We start from the raw sequence: 17,852 nt of genomic DNA on the forward strand, positions 1-17,852 counted from the left end.
CGCAAATCGCCTGGTGATGTCATCACTAGTCGTGACGTCATGAACGAATGTCACTTCATTATGACATCACTTCCGATTATTAGACATTGCCGGATGTGACAACATGATGACGTCACATCCGGTCATGATGTCACGGTCGATGACATCATAGTCACTCATTTCAAGGCACGTCAAGATGTTGTCATTTATTTTAAGGTACTGCATACTACACTACTGATGACATCATTAATTTCAAGACACGACGTACCACTGATGACATCAATTTTAAGGTAAGACATACTACACCCCTGATGCCGTCGCCATTTATTTCAAGGTACGACATACTATGCCACTGATGATATTTATTTCAAGGTATGACATACTACATCCCTGATGACGTATCATTAATTTCTAGGCAGAATATACTACATCACTGATGACATACTACACTACTGATGACATCACTAACTTCAAGGCACAACATACTATACCACTGATGACGTCACCATTAATTTCAAGGCACGACATACTACACCCCTAATGACATCATTTATTTTAACGTATGACATGATACACCACTGATGATGTCATGATTTATTACAAGGTACGACATACTACACCACTGACGACGTGATCAAACTAAAGCGTTACGGACGGACACGATCGTGGCCACAAGCACGAGCCATTAAAGGCTTCCACTTTAATAAGATTGAATATTTTCGTAACGGTATAATATTCCAGAGCCTGATCCGCAAAATTTATGAAGGAGCTATATTCTGCTACACAGTGAGCTGATGCATTTCGGCTCTGCAGCTTTGGCTGTATAGCCAGAAAAAGCTGACCGGGAGTATAGAATGACCGGAATACAGTATGCTTTCGGTAGGAGACCATAGCATTTTGAAGGGGGTTCATTAGAAGGTGCCGGTAATGTCCTAAGGAAGCTCAATGACTGTCGACACACAGCAGCTCACTATTCTGACCTGAAGTTGTACTTGGGAGGAATTCATTTTCAGCAGTGTGGATTAAACATGAATTTCATTTTATATGATTGTTACTTGTTTGCCTACTATAAAGGCCTATCCTTGTGAACAGAAGGCTCTACAAAAGAGCAGCCGACAGATACAACTGCCACTGCTGATGTGTACAGTTGATAATGATGACCTTTGTGATGACAGGTTAGGGGGGAAATTCAAGCACTAGTAAAATCTATCAACTGATGTTGTTATTCACAAAATAAACAGTCGTCTACCTCTAAACTTTTAGAGTTTTTCAGCCTTGACCAAATTTTTCGTTTGAAATTTCTTCCGCAATTTCACTCTGCTGGTCAGCTAGCAAATACTAGAAGAAACTATGACGCTTTCTGCTGGTGCACGGAGTATACTCAAAGTTCATTTCCGTTTCTTCCCGACAGAAATAATAACAACCACCTCAAAGCCGCATAGTAGCAAATTTTAGAAAGCCATTGTGCACAATAATATGCCACATGACAAGGCGTAGATAAAGCAAGCATAATGTTTAAGCTTTGTTTCTTTCCCAGTGCACAAGTGCTGGATGTTTAGCATTTCGTTCAGAAAGTAAACACACACACAAATACTGTATAACAACGGAGTTTCAGAGTTTATATCTGCAATAATTCCTACACTAAAAACCACAAAATTCCAACATCCTTTAATGAGTGCTGCATCTAAGTGTATCCCATTTTCACAGTGCCATTTCCTTTTTGAGGAAGCTCTTATCACATACCAAAAGCTCCGGATCCGTGCAGGTAGGCGTTGCTGTGGTCCACGGGTGGAGGCCCCAGGGTAGCGTTGTTGAGCAGGACGCCCGGAAAGGGGTCCGTGTAGTTGTGAGGTGGTCCCCCGGCTGCCACCAGGGGAACACCTTTCTCAGAAGCAAGGTCCTTGTGCTCGGGGCCTCCCCAGCACTCGTCAGCAGGATACAGGTCTGCTGCCTGCAGGACATTTATGTGCAAAACATGAACCTTGCAAAAGTCCCATGCAGTAATGGGGACTTTGCACACATCAAACTTCTCGAGAGGACAGTTTGCACCAATAGCTGTTTTTGCGTAAGCACCCAGATATTTCTTCAAAATGAAATGACAATGCTCACCTGGATCTACCTCCTTTTAATAAACTGGCTTGAATTTTGTCTGGTTTGGTTTATAGAGTTTAACGTCCCAAAGTTTGGTTTGGTTTGTGGGGTATAATGTCCCAATGTGGCTCAGGCTAAAAGAGATGCCGTAGTGGAGGGATCTGGAAATTTCAACCACCTGGAGTTTTTAAATGTGCACTGACATTGTACAGCACATGGGCATCTAGCTTTTCGCCTCCATCGAAAAGTGGCCGCTGCGGCCTGGGTTTGATTCCACATCCTTGGGCATAGAAGTTTAGTACCCTAACCGCTGCACCACCACGGCGGTAACGTCCCAAAGTGACACAGGCTATGAGGGGCGCCGTAGTGGAGGGCTATAGATAATTTCAACCACCTGAGGTCCCTCAATAAAGGCCGATTCACATTCCGGACTGAATCACTGGAGTTCGTGAGCGGACAAGTGCCACATGACCTGACCCATTGGCTCCACCTCACCCTCGGACGGCGTAGCCTTCAGAAGTAAAAAAAAGACACACGTGATTCCCCTGTCAAAATGTGGGGGTGGTCTGCAGCTTCCCTAGCAGAATTAATCTTCTGGGTGGGGCAACAGTGGCATCTTCCTTTTTTTTAAACATTAGCAGAGTGGGGGCACTTTAGTACTGTCACCAATACGGCATGATTGGCTTGGAATGATGTCACCTGCCATTTATAATGCAGCGGCAGAGTTATGGGGCGCGGTACCTGTCCCCAGTGGTTTCTGTCTGCACGGTCAACCGATATCTCTCTTCAGCGCCTTGTCCATGTCCCCAGACGAGGTGAAACCAGTGAGGTTAGGTGACGGGATGGCCCATCCACGAATAGAATCAGTGATCTCTATCGTCGTATTCTGATCCAGCCTTAAGGGGGGAACATGGCTCTTAAATTTATTTTTCCAATTTCTGATCAAATTTGACAAAACTTGGTATTCTGATTCAGTTTCTCGTACTGATTTCAAATATGTAACTATTTTCCCGAATAGCCAATTAGTTCAAGAGATAATGAGATTAATTGTTCATAATTTGTGGAAACTGAAAAAATAACCGCACTACAAAACATTCATATGGACACTTTGCTAGGCACTAAAAAGCATAATGAATACGTTAGGGCACTTTTTTGATATAACAAATGTTAGCAATGTTATAGCAGTTCAAATTATTTTTATTTTTACACTGTTCCCGCAAATTATGAACAATTAATTTCATTTATCTTTTTTTTTTTCTTAGAGTCCTTTACACAATATCGGTTTAGTGATGACTATTAGTGAACGACAATGTCCCCACACTGAACACTGTGTGGGGGCTATGTGGGGCAGTCTGGTTGCTGCCTAAACGATCGACTACGAGAGCACCGTACGTTGGTGAATTCATTGGTGGGAGGCGGCCATTTGGCCAACCATTGTAAGCGTTGCGGGTGCGTGCCGGCATTTGATGCCACGTGTGCTTGGTAGGGGAGGCACGAGGCACTATGTGAGGCCTATCACATTAGTAGGAAAGGTGATAAGTGTGTCAGCGTGCCTTCAATCGCTTTGTCCAGAAAGAAAGTACCTAAAGAATAGTTTGCCATATTTGATTAGTTTTTGCTTGTACGGTTTTGACTTAGTGTGCGCATGCGCCACCGAAGTGCTTTTATGTACCTTTTTTGTAAGTAAATCCTCAGTTGATGTTTAGCGCTCGTCCTGTCTTCTTCTATGTCTGTGTCCATGTTAAATGCGCTAGTCTTTTATTAATGATGACACACCAACTAGCCCAGCTTTCTGCCTTGACTGAACACTGTACTCTCGGCTTCCTTCTTAGGATGCACCGACTGCAATACAGTAGGAAACAGTGCTGCTTTCTTTTTGATGAAGGTTACAAGTAAGCAATGCTCGTTTCTTGCTACACACATTTGCAGGCCGCTGCCTCCTAGATCTCAGGTGCCAACCTGACCTGTAACGAGCAGCACACCAAGGTAATCGGATAAGGAATAAACAAGCTCTTTAAGCTGTTATTCACGGTTTGCTGAAACAAAGTTATGAAGACTCTGAGAAAACCCTGCTGCTGTTTACGTTCGTATCATTTTCACTGAGCCCTCGTTGAGGATGAGGCACTCCATCTCAAAACCACGTTCACTGTTCAGCTCAATGCTCTTTTGTGTAGAGCAAACTGTTTCCATATGTGATGCGTGTGTGCGTGTGCATTCGTTCATGCAAAGAGCATAAGGCATGCTGTCACCCCCTCTTTCCACTTGTAGGGGACAGGAGAAAGATGCTATGCCAGACTAATGGCGAACTCCAATCGGCGATCCGGAGCAAGCTTTCTTGCTCCGCAAAACCGAGCAGACTGTTTCAATTGGGGATTTGGATTCACATCCTAAGTCCTGGTCGAGTCCCAGTGGTTCGGTAACTAACCTCAACAGACATTCAATTCCTTCACAGACTCGGAGAGCACTGTAGACCTCAGAGTGGAATTCTTCATATGAATGACTCATCAAAAATGAAAAGGACTATGAATACCTAAAAAAAATGACTCACTAGTGTGATTACGAATACAAATGTACAAAAATGACTTCATACTGGTTAGTATAGGAATTGTTAGTGAAAGAGAATGAAATTAGAACCTAAATAAACCGGGTAGTGAAATAAAAGTGATAATATTATATATACAAGACCAGAAAAAAAACTACAGCATTAAGGCACCCATAACGGGCATACCAATCCTGCATACCAATCCAATAGATCTTTTTATTTTCAGCCTTTGCAGTATTCACTCTACTTTGGTTATTAGTGCTTTAAATTTGGTAGTGCGTATTTTGTGTACAGCCATTAACCTCCATGTTAACTCAAAATTTCATATGGCAAAGTTTTTCAAAAGAAATGCACCACATGTAAGCATGGAAAAAACAATTAGAAACTAAGCAGAGTTTATGATGCAACACAGCACAATTCTGCTAAAAGATAGGTGCACCATTATGGCGAAGATATGGGGGTTAGGGAACTGACTTAACAAGGCAGGAAAGAGCAAATACTCCACTAATACCTCTGTCACACTAGCAGATTTAATGTCATTCGAACCGAATGTCATTCGGTTTCTTTCGGTGCTACACAGTAAAATATTGCCACCTGGCAGTTTGAGGTAGCGCTTGAAAGACGAAGAAATTGTAGACTCTCGTGCGCTTCAGCTAGCTAGGACTGTGGACTCTTGAGCCTGTGTCTGTGTGTTACCTTTTCCCGTGAACCCCTGTCTTGACTGTGTGTCTCTGCCCCTGTTGCCGTTTCCCACAAAATCCCTGTCTTCGTGACAGTTTTGGTGGAGGTGCTGGGTGATTGACCTCTCAATGTCGCACACCTCTCCGCGAACCAACAACACCGAGCTTTTGCCTGTGGACACGCCAGTTCAGAGCGTCAGCCGGAGGAACCTGGGCCTTCCTCCCGAACACGGGCCCTTAGAGTCCATTTCAACAACAACATTATTCGCAAATGGCGATAATTACGATCAGCTATAAAAGAATACTGCACTTAAGGAACATCAGGGTGCATAAAAGGCATTTGAAATCACTGTGTAGCATTTTAAAGCCGATTAAAACATTTCTGGACAATAATTCAAGTGAAAAACATTACTTCTGGCTATGGTGCCTAGAATATTTTGGCTACTGTGCCGTCCATAACCCTCCAGGTGGTACGGCGAGCGATGAATGCCGGTGGCTGCTGCCAGGAGAGCTGCAAACTGAGTGGGTACCAACCGCGCCGCCTGCAGCCTACCGCGCTCTCACATCTTCGGCAAGCAGACTGCTCGCGCTGCATTTAAGCCATTTTAGCTCTCATTAAGTCACAACAGACAGCTATGACTGAAGCCGTTGACTACAAGTTTCAGGTTCTGTTTTGAGTCTTGGACTGCAAGCGGCACACATATTTAACTCTTCTCACTTGCGAAGGCTTCTGCGAAGTTAGCGCAACTTAGAATCTCGGACATCCCGTGCTCACAAAGGAAAACACGGAATTTCTATTCAACAACAATTAAAGCATAGACTTTTATTGATATAAAATATACTTGTAATTTTTGGAACAAAGTGAAATTCTTCAGTTGTATTGGCATGCATATATGTGTTCTTTCTGAGCACTGTACACTTGCTGACAAGTAAACACGTACGCGCAGTTATATTTATATGTATTGTATATGGGAACAACACAGGAAACAAAGTCGCACAACACTCCTTTTATAAAAAAAGCAAAAACCGATTGGAAGATTGGTGGCTTAAAAGCAGAAAACTAACATAATGTTAATAATGTAGAAACAAAAATTCAATAAATGAAATGATGGTATATTTAACCGATCTAAAACAATAAGATATAAGAAAAAAAAAACGAGCATGATAGCAACTACTACCACCCTGTTTCAAAGGGGACGCTCCTATATTCCATCCATCCATCCGCCCGCCGGCCCGCCCACCCGTCCAAGCATATGTAATAACAATAACAAACACAGGCATGTGGTAGACTTGCATGAACAGCAGAGCACAAACGATGAACATTTACTTACAGCGGCATGGTTTAAGGTACATCGTGGCCTTTGATTGCACACAAGGCTTTGCCAAAGTCATCATCATTTGAATGAAGAGGCTTAAATATTTTTTTTTTCAGATTCACAATAGGCACGAGGCGTGGCTGGTTTATCGCGGGGAAGCTCGTTGATAATGCCACTTGTAAACGGTGCAACATGCGCCCAATATATAACTGCATCCATGACATGAGTGTGCAGTGCAAAAGGACAAGGGACACAGAAAAGGTACACAACACAGGCGCTGTGTGTAACGCCTGATTGTGTACATTTTCTTGTCTTTCCTCCTTTTGCGTTACACAATTATGTCATGGAGCACCGGTACCGACTCGCCGAAGTTTCCACCCTTGTGAACATAACTGCCTGCTCTAAAAATGTTTCTCCTAAACTAAAGCGGTTGGTGTTTACCTTCCATCATTTCTATTGATGTTTCGTTTCCATTTTGCAGAATGCATATGTAGCATCAGATGGCGCAGAAAACATGAAAATACGCTCCTTGTTCTAGCAGTAGAACCGTCTCCCAAGAAAGCAAGTCTTCTCTGTGCACCGCCACTTTCTCTTTGGCATTTTTCTGCGCAGTTTAGGGACAGGCACTGGGGAAACAACACTCAGGAACTCAGCGACAAAGTGAAAAAAGAAGGGACACAGACGCGCACAGAGCGCGAAAAAGAACAAATGCAATCGTCACCGAGCAGCTAGAAGTGCAGAATGACTTGCATGTGCAAGCACCTACACCGGAAATAAACCGCTCCAACTTGGAAGAACAAATGCAATCGTCGCCGAGCAGCTAGAAGTGCGGAACGACTTGCATGTGCAAGCAACTACACCAGAAATAAACCGCTCCACCTTGGTGAACGCAAAAGACGTGCAGAAGCAGGTTTAACATGCACGCACAACACCAACAGATTGCCGTCTTCTGAAACGAGAAAACCGCGTCGTCTGCTCCGGTGGTACCCTCCCGACAAGTAGCGCCCTCTGTCGCTATCAATTGGCTTTCATTGCAAATGGTGCCATCCTCGCCCATAGGGAAGCGCGGGTGCTTCTCACACTAGCCAGTATATTCTAGGCAGTATATTCTGGCTATGCAGCAGCACTTTAGGGAATAAAAATCAAACCCAAGTATCAAGTCACCAACAAATTCGATAAATGTAAAACAATATGGCTGAACACAGAGAAACGTGTATCACAGTGCAGAGACGCACAGAGACACGTAAAGCATGCAATTGACGTCGAAGCTGCTAGGCACTCAGTCACAACTTTAAATTGTTCTGAGATAAATGCACGGGGAGAAGCAGCAACCAAGGAACAAAGAACCTAAAATGATTATGAGTCGCTGGCATGACTGGACCACTGCTGTGACCAAAAGTAATTGCATTCCACGAGAGCCTGCAGTGCAAATAATTTTACACCTAAATTAACTTTTTAAAACAAAACTCTAAAATATAACGTTTAACTTCACTGTGCGCAGAATATTTTGTTGCATTGCTTGTTTCTGTTGCGTATCTGGCGTCGAGGGTACACAATTGGTTCATGATCGAATGCGAATGACATTAAATTTTCTCGTGTGACAGGGGTATAATTCTGCTTCCATCTAAACAATGTACTCATATGACTGGTGTACAACAAGCATACTGCATCACAATTTATTACAGCCCAAAAGCTATTTCTGTAGTGCCAGTGAAGGCTCATTAGCCTTGACTGGCACTACCAAAAGCAATTTGAAATTCGCTTGCCACCCCAACTAACATTCATACGCTGTCTATCCACACTAATAATTAATGACCCAAGAAGTTAACTATCAGCCCTCACAACAAAATACTGGACAACTAACTTTAGTTTGGCACCCACGCTGGGCACCTTGTAAGGTAAGCAGAGACTGTACAAGAGGCAACCAGAAAAGGGTTCGACAATAACAAAAACAAGCCTAAAGAGGAAATTGAGGAAGTGGCAAATTATAAATTCCAATGAAAACCTGACAAGTCTGTTCCGCGGGCGCTTAAAGTGCTTCCAACGGTAATGAAACCATTGCAAGAAACGACTGTTTGCTAATGTCTACAATGCCCCCCCCCCCCCCCCCCCCTCCTCCTTCCTTCCCTGAAATAACACTCGCGGAAGCAGCCAGTCAAGACAGTAGTCGGCCCGGAGCTCGCAAATCAAGACATGGGCCTACATGATAAGCGGACCGGTTAGATAGGCGAGGAGGACAACAGGGAGAAGCGATCGAACCGGGGTCCTTTCGGCGCCGCCGACCAAGCGTAGCCATCCTTCGGCTCGCTGGCTGATCGGAAGAGTACAATGGCAGGCCCCACGCACTGGCCTCTAATGAGCGCGTGCCACCACCGGGAGTTCGAGGCCCGGCGGTGGCGAGAACTCCCGACACCACGCGCCAGTGAGCTCGGCCCACACGCCGCCCACCTGTACGACACGCGATCGAGGCAGCAATGAGCGACACTGGCGAATAATAAAAAAAAAAAAAAATTCAAGCGGAGCACTCGGCGCGCTTTTCGGCGTTTACGATTTGATTTCGGACAATTATGAGTTACAGTCGACGGCGATCAGAATGTTGAAATAAGACGATCAGAAGGTTGAAATAAAACGCTGCGACCATGAGAAATGGCGATGAAAGAACAGGCCCGCCCTGGCCCGCTCCAAAGCATACAATCTGATTCATCAGCATCATCATATAAACTGCTACCATGCAACTAGACTTAAATGTCATTTTGACCACTAAGGGCTTGCTTTTTTTTTTTTTTTTTTGCCACGATGCTCGTGTTTCGATTTGTATCGGCTGTCATTGGCGATCCTCAGGCACAAGGAAACTAGGCTGCCTAAAGGGAACAGCGACCGTAACATCTGCAAAACGGCGCCGCAAAGCGCAGATACCATGCAGAAACTGAAATTCGGTGGCATGCAACTTAAATCTCACCATATGTATTTAGAAGCCACGAAACCAACTGCGCGAGCGAGTAACGAAGAAAAATAATAGAGCTGCTGCCCCATCACCTAGTTCCCCCAAGTCCCTAGATAAGCCTGTCCCTGCCTAGGGACTTAGGACTCAGTTTGGCCAGCCATGGGAGTCGAGATCGAGAGCCCAAATGCGATACGCCGGCAAGCCATTTTCTGCGGTTTCAATTCCAGCACTTGCTAAGGCAGAGATTTGCAATAGCCCAGCCACTTCAAAAACAACAGCTGACCTTCCGTCCACTTGGCGCACAAGAAAAAGGGAAAAAAAAAAAAAAAAATGTTCCTCGCAGCTGATTACTGGACGGGACTGGGACGCCATATGCATTTCCGTTCTACGTCTATCTCGGAGCACTGTATCTACGCGGTTTCAATTATGAATTATTGTCCATCGAGGTCAGTTGTTGAGCACCTCAATATAAATGCCGGAAAAACAGATTCGAACCCCGTTGTGGACGGCGCTGGGAGGCACGATGCAGCTACGGTGGCTTTAGTCACCCTAATAACACCCCACCTTTCCCCACAGCACAAATAGCACTGGACAATTTACGTGACGCTCTGTATATATCTGGAGGTGCGAGCAGTTCCAGGCCTCAGTAAAGGCCAATGAAAACATCCGCACAGTTTTTCCCGCGTTCGACGAATGATGCAAGAAGGTGCAAATATGAAAGCAATAACAAGTTCGAACGGCGCATGGACGCCGAGCTCATTTGTGGACGGTCACGGTCCCCGTCGTCGCACATGCGCACGCACGACGCCCGGTAGAATGGTCCGCCCCGGGGACAACCTGCGTAGCTTTCCTTTTTATTATTTTTTTTAAATCCGCCTGTTCGCCATCCACCGTTTTGAACCATTGGCCCTAAAGAGACGCCACTGAAAGTGTCCCGCGCACGTTGAGCCAATTTGCCGAGTGCAAATGCAAACTACACGCGGCTTCAATAAAGCAATGCGAGATGACATTCTTCCGGGCAAGGTGGTGAGATTTCTGTTGTGGGTGCCAGCTTGAACGAGGGAGACACATCGCTCTGGGGTCTGTGCCTTCCTCGTCTCCAGCTGGCAGCCACCGAAATTCAGCCGACGCACAAGTTGTAGCGTAAAACACAAACCAAATGGCAGCGGTCGAGCGGTTTGCATCGGACGTCGTAATAATCTTCCGCGCTCGGCGAAAGAAGTTCGCTGCTGGCACAGAGTTTTCGAGTACACTACGACACCTTTTTGCGCGCAATGTCTCGTGCCAGCAGCCGAACGCAAAGCTGTATTGCCCGCAAGTGGTCGACCAATTAATGCTATACGTACAAATGCGAAATTTGATCAGCGAACTGTCTTCGAAATCATTACAATGGGGCTTATCGTGAAAGCTTGCGCCGCACACTTTGTGACCGATATCGTGCGCAGCGCTACAAAGCTTCGGGCGTCACGCACCGAGAGAATCTCCGTTGTACTGTTTCCATCGCACTTCACGATTCCATGGACACACATCGCAATGTCGCGACCAAACCCGCTTCCCACAACACTTCCGAGGTCGACAGACAGGCAAAGTTTTAAGAGCCAAATCAGGGTTAAAAATAGCTGCGTTGTCGGTCATTACAACATCACGGTTAGCACGACATAGCGGTTATTACCCCGCGACAGAGCCCGCCGGCGGATCTGGCCATACGCATGTTACGATAGGCTACCGCGCGCATTCTTAGGACAAAAGGGCCAGCCTATATAGTCGAAAATCGTTTATAACAGACAAAAAACTAAATACAGCGTCCTGGCCGATACCGCAAATTGAGTCAGTGCGTCGACACAGCTATGCTAGAGTCAATTTTCACTAGGAGCATTAAGTCGATTGTATTTTCCTCAGTAATCACTAATACTAACGGTAGTAACACTTTCCTCCGCTACTGAACCATCGCGTCTGTTCATTACGAGCGCCGGGATTTGCTACATGCATATGCACTTGTGAGCATGCAACAAGTCCTGCAGCCCTGCGTGAGGGTGTGCTGAAACGCTTTAACTTTCACCATTTGCGTGCACAGCCTGTGCCGCTATATCGACGCCATGCTCACGACCAGATACAAACGCTAAAACCAAGTATTACATTGGCGTAACTGAATATCAGTCTATTCAGCAACGAAAACGAAGAGATGTGCACAAAACCGGCCGTGAATGCATGATCCAGCCTCGATTTCCAACACACTCGATCACAGCACCTGTGCAAGGCAAGCCATGACCTCTATACAACGCGCACAATGTTTCCTCTCAATTAGTAGCAGCCAGAAAAAAAGAAAAAAATCGGTTTCCTCGGAGAAACAAGCACACGCTCGCCGCTTCCCGACCTGGCTCGTCTGCTCCAGTGATTACCATCATAGCTGAGACTGCGCACAGATGACAATCGTGCCCTCGAGCACAAACTTCCGGCGGTAAATTGCACGCAGTGAGAACGGAATCGAGATAACTTTCATTACTGAAACATCACATGACCTTGCGATGCGAAAGAACCCGCTCATCAGATCTTGCAATCGAATCTCACGGTAATCCCTCCCTGCTTACACGGACGAGTCCCGACGAAAGAAAATAAATAAATAAACTCGACTGCTTCACTGGGCATACGACGTAAAACGCAACTTTCAGCTGCCCACGAGCGATGCCGGGGACTGCAGCTAATTGGTACAGCATTTTGGGAAAAACAGCGCACACAAAACAGGATAAGAACGACTAGAAAGACTGCACCACAGGAGCTGCAGCTAATTGAGAAATATTGCGACCCCACACATCAGCATTCAGCAACATATCTGGTTTCCCAAAAAGGCAGTAATTGCAGACCGAAGTCAGAGTAAGAAGCACGTTACGAACTCCTATAGCCCACCGGTTTCGTCAGCTGAATGACGCGAGACAACGCAGCTAAGTTGCTGAGCAATTGCCGGACAACTGCAGCACCCCACGCGAGAAGCAGAAGCGTCCGAATATGGCGAAGTGTTCGAGCACGCAGTCTGCAACCACGCGTGAACCACGTAGTGCTGCGAAAGTATGAGCGGTAAAAAACAATGGTGGGCGTCATTACTTGCAAAACACTCAGGCGGCTCCAGACAACGTTCTTGTCATCCAGGTCCAGGTAGGAACTGGCCGCTGCACCACTGTCGCAGCTCCTGCCCTGCGTCACCGCCCGCGACAAGTCACGTTGGGAAGGCATCGTCACGAAAGCTATCGTTACAACAGCTATCGTCACGGCAGCTCGCTCGGAAATGACGCTTCGAGAAATTCGTTCAAGACGCACGCGCACACAGTCGGTTAAGTTCGGCGATTAGCGGTGTGTTTCGAACGGCGATTCCCTATGGCGCTGCATTCGTACCTATGTTTCCCCGGTGTGGAAGATATTCACCACAATCGTGTTTCCCCGGCGTGGTACTATTCAATCGCTAGCTTATCAGCCCACGACGGTGGCGCTTGGCCGAAGGTATGAGGCAGACCCTACAGGCGGCGCAGGACTGTGCGATGAGTCGACATTTTTGGTGCTTGGACAGACATCGCGCGCGGAAAACCTCATACTGCTCATACTACTGCAAAAATTGTGCAAGAAGGGATGCTTTGGCGCGTGCTACTACTCCCGCCGCGATAAGCTTGACGTTCCGCGGTTTCTTCGGGAAGAGCAACCAACTGGCTAGGCATCTTTTGCGCGCGGCGCTTGCGATGACTGGCGCGACTGCAGACCGCAAACTTACGGCTGGCGTGGTCTAACTTAACTTGAAAGCCCTGTATAGGCGTCTTTCTGTCGAGAGACGACGAGTGGCGCAGCTGCCGTTACGCCTCGGGAGACGTACGAGGCCAAATAAGGGTATCCGAAGGTTGGCCCAAGCTGCACGCTGCATGGACAAGATCCCCTAGCAACACGAATCGACGCTGCTTTTTGCTTGCTTCCAATGCAATCCATGCTGATCAGTGCTTCGACCACGGCCGCCACCATAGTTGATTTATTTTCCCGTCTTTTTTTTTTTTTCTCCAAGTCGTTCCGAATATCAAATGTGACGCAATCCATGCTGATCAGTGCTTCGACCGCCACCATAGTTGATTTATTTTCCCGTCTTTTTTTTTTTTTTTCTCCAAGTCGTTCCAAATATCAAATGTGACTAAGACGCGACAACAGCAGCACCCAATGCTGCAGCATGTACCGGGTAACCATACTGTTCAAAAATACGGGCTATCCTAGCCCCATGAAACCAACTGAGAGCTCTCGAAAGTCGCGCGGCCTAGTGCAGTATTTTACCCCGTTTTCAAAGTTAATTAATAAAGACTAATTACCCATTTTAGGTGGATTGAGGAACAAAATGTCAATGTAAATACAGAATTTGTAGATCGCCCTGAAAAGCCGCTGTAGCTGAAATGTTTGCACCAAGGTGTCATTTAAGCAGCTTCACTGTCACGTGATTATACCTGCTAGCTAACATCTCTCGACCGATGCACAAGCAAAGCCACATCACGTCGGAGAGAGCACTCCAGAGAACAGTGGATTTTTTTTTTTTTTTTTAACGTGCTTGGGACGCTGAGCTAGCATTGTGACATGGAAGCATTTTTTTTTTATCGTACGTGTTATGTTTAAAGAAAAGGCTACCTTATGCAAACGGAAGCTCGGTGCAAATATTTCAGTCAGTTGCTTCTCAAGCCATCTACAACTTCCGTATTGAACCTTTGTTCCGGAAGCCAGTACTTAAATATAGGTCAGTTCAGTCGTGTCCGACTCTTCGTGACCCTATGGACCATATCAAGCCACGCTTTCCGGTCTCTCACTATCTTCCTAACATCACAACTTCATCTGCAGCGCCTCGAGGATGCCATCTAACCATCGCGTTCGCTGCCTACCCCTTCTCCGGTGACCCTCACTTTCCCAACATCAAATCTTTCTCCAGCGACTCCTCTTTTCTCATCAGATGACCAAAGTAGCTGAGCTTGAACTTTATAATTCGAACCCCCAATTAGCAGTCAGGGATTATGGTCGACAATATCGACTGATTTGATCTTCTGGCAGTCCAAGGAAATCTCAAGAGTCTCCGCCAGAACCACAATTCAAACGCGTCAATTCTTCGGCGGTCAGCCTTCTTCACAGTCCAACTCTCGCATCCATACATCACAACTGGAAAGACCATAGCACGAGTTATACGGATGTTGTTTGGCAGTGTAATGTCTCTGCTCTTTACTAGGCGGTCAAGGCTAGCCATGGCTCTCTTTCCCAGAAGCAGGCGTTCTCCTAATTTCATGGCTGCAGTCTCCTTTCGGGGTAATCTTGGAGCCCTTTTTCAGGGTTATTCGTGTTAAATGCGTGGTTACTCCCATTTTTACTCGTGTTAAGAGTGTGAGGTTGTTAAATGTGCACAACGCGTATCGCCTCCATCAAAACTCGGGCCATCAAAATATAGGTAGCTAGCTTCTAAAAAGCCTTGATTAGATTAATCTAGCACGCACGGTATGGACGAGATCCACAGACTTCAAAATAGTGCCAGGCCCGCGTCTAGCAAGTAAGCCTTGTAAGCTACACTAACCGCAGCTGCAATTACACTGTCGCGGTGGCTTAATAATTAAAGCGCTCGCGCCGGGAGGCCCGGGTTCGATCCCGGCCGCGGCGTCCGACTTTTGATGGAGGCGAAACGCGTTGTGCACATTTAACAACCTCACCCTCTTAACACGAATAAAAATGGGAGTAACCACGCATTTAACAAGAATAACCCTGCAAAAAGGGATTAAATACTTGTCTAGCGCATTGTTACCTTGAAACATGCGAAGCCCTCACAGCTACCAGGATTTTAGCCTAGATTCCGACCTCTCATTTCTAACCTAGCTGTGGTTAAATGTCTTCTTCGATTGCTAATTACATCAAATTAATGTTGTTTGTGGTGGGAATATTTAGTGGCCCTGGGCTTGAAGAGAATACCGTATACTCTTATAGGGAGTGCATTATTGAGACGTTACTCCATTTTTACTCCCTTATATGGTAATTTGTGTCTAGAATGCAAGTGGTCGGAATTATCCGGAGCACTCCTATGGCGGCTCCCATAGCCTGAGTCGCTTTGGGACAAACTTCACACACAAACTACACTGCCCGAATCAGCTTCGTTCTGCTCACAGAATGGAATGACTGCAGCGGTGAAGTACGAAGCCACGAACTGTTCTTGTGGCGTCGCGTTCGACTGGAGACTTTCGCGTTGCTGGCCATTAAGTCAAATTATGGTTGCGTTCACTTGTTACGTATTTTTATCTTTAAACGGATTGTAACACATTGGACTACACAGATTTGATCACCGCATGGAACCTGTCTGCACTCATTAAATCTTTTTTAAGACGTCCCACATGAAGCAGCGTTTAAGTCACCTGAGGCATACAAACACAGCGGCAAAACTGCAGCACTTCCTTACCTTAAGTGGTGGAATGACAATACGTGAACTCAATGTCGTCTCAAGTCGTCCATGACGTTAATGAAGCTGATACACGAACGAGAAAATGAATTATGATTTGCCGGGCTTAGACGTTTCCATTTAGCGATCGCATTTTACTCATGTTTTGGGCATCATCCCAAATAACACAAACACATCTGACGTCGCTACTACAATTGTCTTATTTACTGCGACTGCGTTAAAGGGCCCCGCTCGGGCAGAAAATGTGATGTAGGCGCTGCTGGCGTGTCAGCAAATTCTGGAATGGTCGAGAGGCTGTGACGTCACTTGCACAGCTAGCTGCAGCATTGCGAGCGCGGACAAAATTTAAAAACACATCACCAACTCAATTACACAATTTTAAAACAACTGTAGGTAAATTAATAATGTGATAAAGAAAATTTGGTGATCAAGGTTTCGAACCGAACTCCAGGCCCTTTAAGGCATCATCGGTTCAAGGGAGGCCCGTGGTCTGCTGTGCAACTTTAACCATGAGAAGTGACTAAAAAGCTTTGTTCATTTGTGCCCCCGAGCGGCTCACTGTCTGCCAAAGGTCCGCCAAGTGTCCTTCAAGCGGCCGTACTGAGTCTCCGCGTTTTGCGCAGACGCGTGTCTGCGCGTCGACTTTGCTCATCATGCGATTTGATGCAGGAGCATCGTTGGTCAGGTTTAGGAATGCAAATTTAAACTAGCATCACAATGTACGCGTCCATGTAAGTCGGTTGTAATGTTAATCGGCCTCCTCGGCGCGCGGCTCGTCAGGAAAAAAGGCGAAGCGGGTCTGTACCCTGTCGAGAATAAATGCTGACGTGTTCAATACGTTCCACTGCCATGTTACGCGCCACGTGACATTTCTAGGTGCAGGGGGGCGAACATAATGTGGCTCCTACAAAAACGTCAGTACATGCCGAAGATGACAGAGAGGAGCACTCCGACCGCGATTCCGTCCATGCGCTCCCCCGTCTGAGCAAATTCCGCTTCGTTTCCAAGCGCGCCGCTTGTCTGCCATGCTTCTGGGAAGCGCTGCGGCTGCGCAAGGGAAACTGCAGGTAGTTACGGTTTCAACTACTTCACTGCACCGGCGACTGCAGGAAACTGATATTTATTCAGGAATTACTCTGTTCAAGCATGTGGCGCGATAAGATCCGGCGATGGCCGAGTTGCATAAACCATCGCGATCGGGAAGCACTTGCTTTTTCGCCGGTGGTGGTCCGAATCGCGCACGAAGGCGTTTCTTTTTTTTTTTTTTTTTTACAACGCTTCAATATAGGATTTCCTCCATCCACAATGAAATCATTTGGCCCTACCATCTTAAATCGGGGACAATGGGCTTCTATGGAAGTTTCCTGCCCTTGGCTGCGCTGCTTGGGGTAGCAAGTCCCACTGAGCAGGACAGTACGTGTCTAACCGTCTTGGTTCGTAATGTACAATTAAACTGCGCAAGGGATCCCACTCCTTCGGCTCGGAGCAAAACGAAGAGCGATTTCCCCTGTGTCGATCCCTCCTAATGGCTCATTGGACATTTACGAGCGCAGTCAAAAACAGCAATGCCCCTCGCTTTCGGTCGCGCCTGCACACATAACCAAGCATGGCAACGAACCAAACCAGATGGCGCGACATTCGGGGCGCACAGCGGATGTAATGGCGCAAGCATTGCCTGCTGCATCGGACTGGGCACGCACGCAGCGTTGACGAGTCAAGCTGTCCTCAAGGAACGGTCCTCGAAAACGGATCGCTGCCCAAGCAAGTCGGCACTCATTAGCGAACCTGGGTGGGCGCGCCACGCCTGCCGGCGCATTTGCACACAATCGCCTACACAGCCGCCATAGCTCTGGATTCTGGG

The 17,852-nt window shown here is 46.5% G+C and overlaps 1 protein-coding gene across 2 annotated transcripts in view; it reads right to left on the reverse strand.

The window, feature by feature from the left end:
* LOC146187424 (endoplasmic reticulum membrane sensor NFE2L1-like) overlaps positions 1 to 17,852 on the reverse strand; it is a 145,741-nt gene that overhangs the window by 61,025 nt on the left and 66,864 nt on the right. For both annotated transcript variants that reach the window (XM_084607681.1, XM_084607680.1), the window contains exon 5: positions 1,723 to 1,930. In XM_084607681.1, coding sequence (XP_084463807.1) covers positions 1,723 to 1,930 — 208 coding nt within the window. The remainder of the gene's footprint in view (positions 1 to 1,722; positions 1,931 to 17,852) is intronic.

The sequence above is a fragment of the Amblyomma maculatum genome, chromosome 6 (assembly GCF_055883805.1).
Source record: "Amblyomma maculatum isolate TAMU_Amacu chromosome 6, ASM5588380v1, whole genome shotgun sequence".
NCBI classification, from domain to species: domain Eukaryota; kingdom Metazoa; phylum Arthropoda; class Arachnida; order Ixodida; family Ixodidae; genus Amblyomma; species Amblyomma maculatum.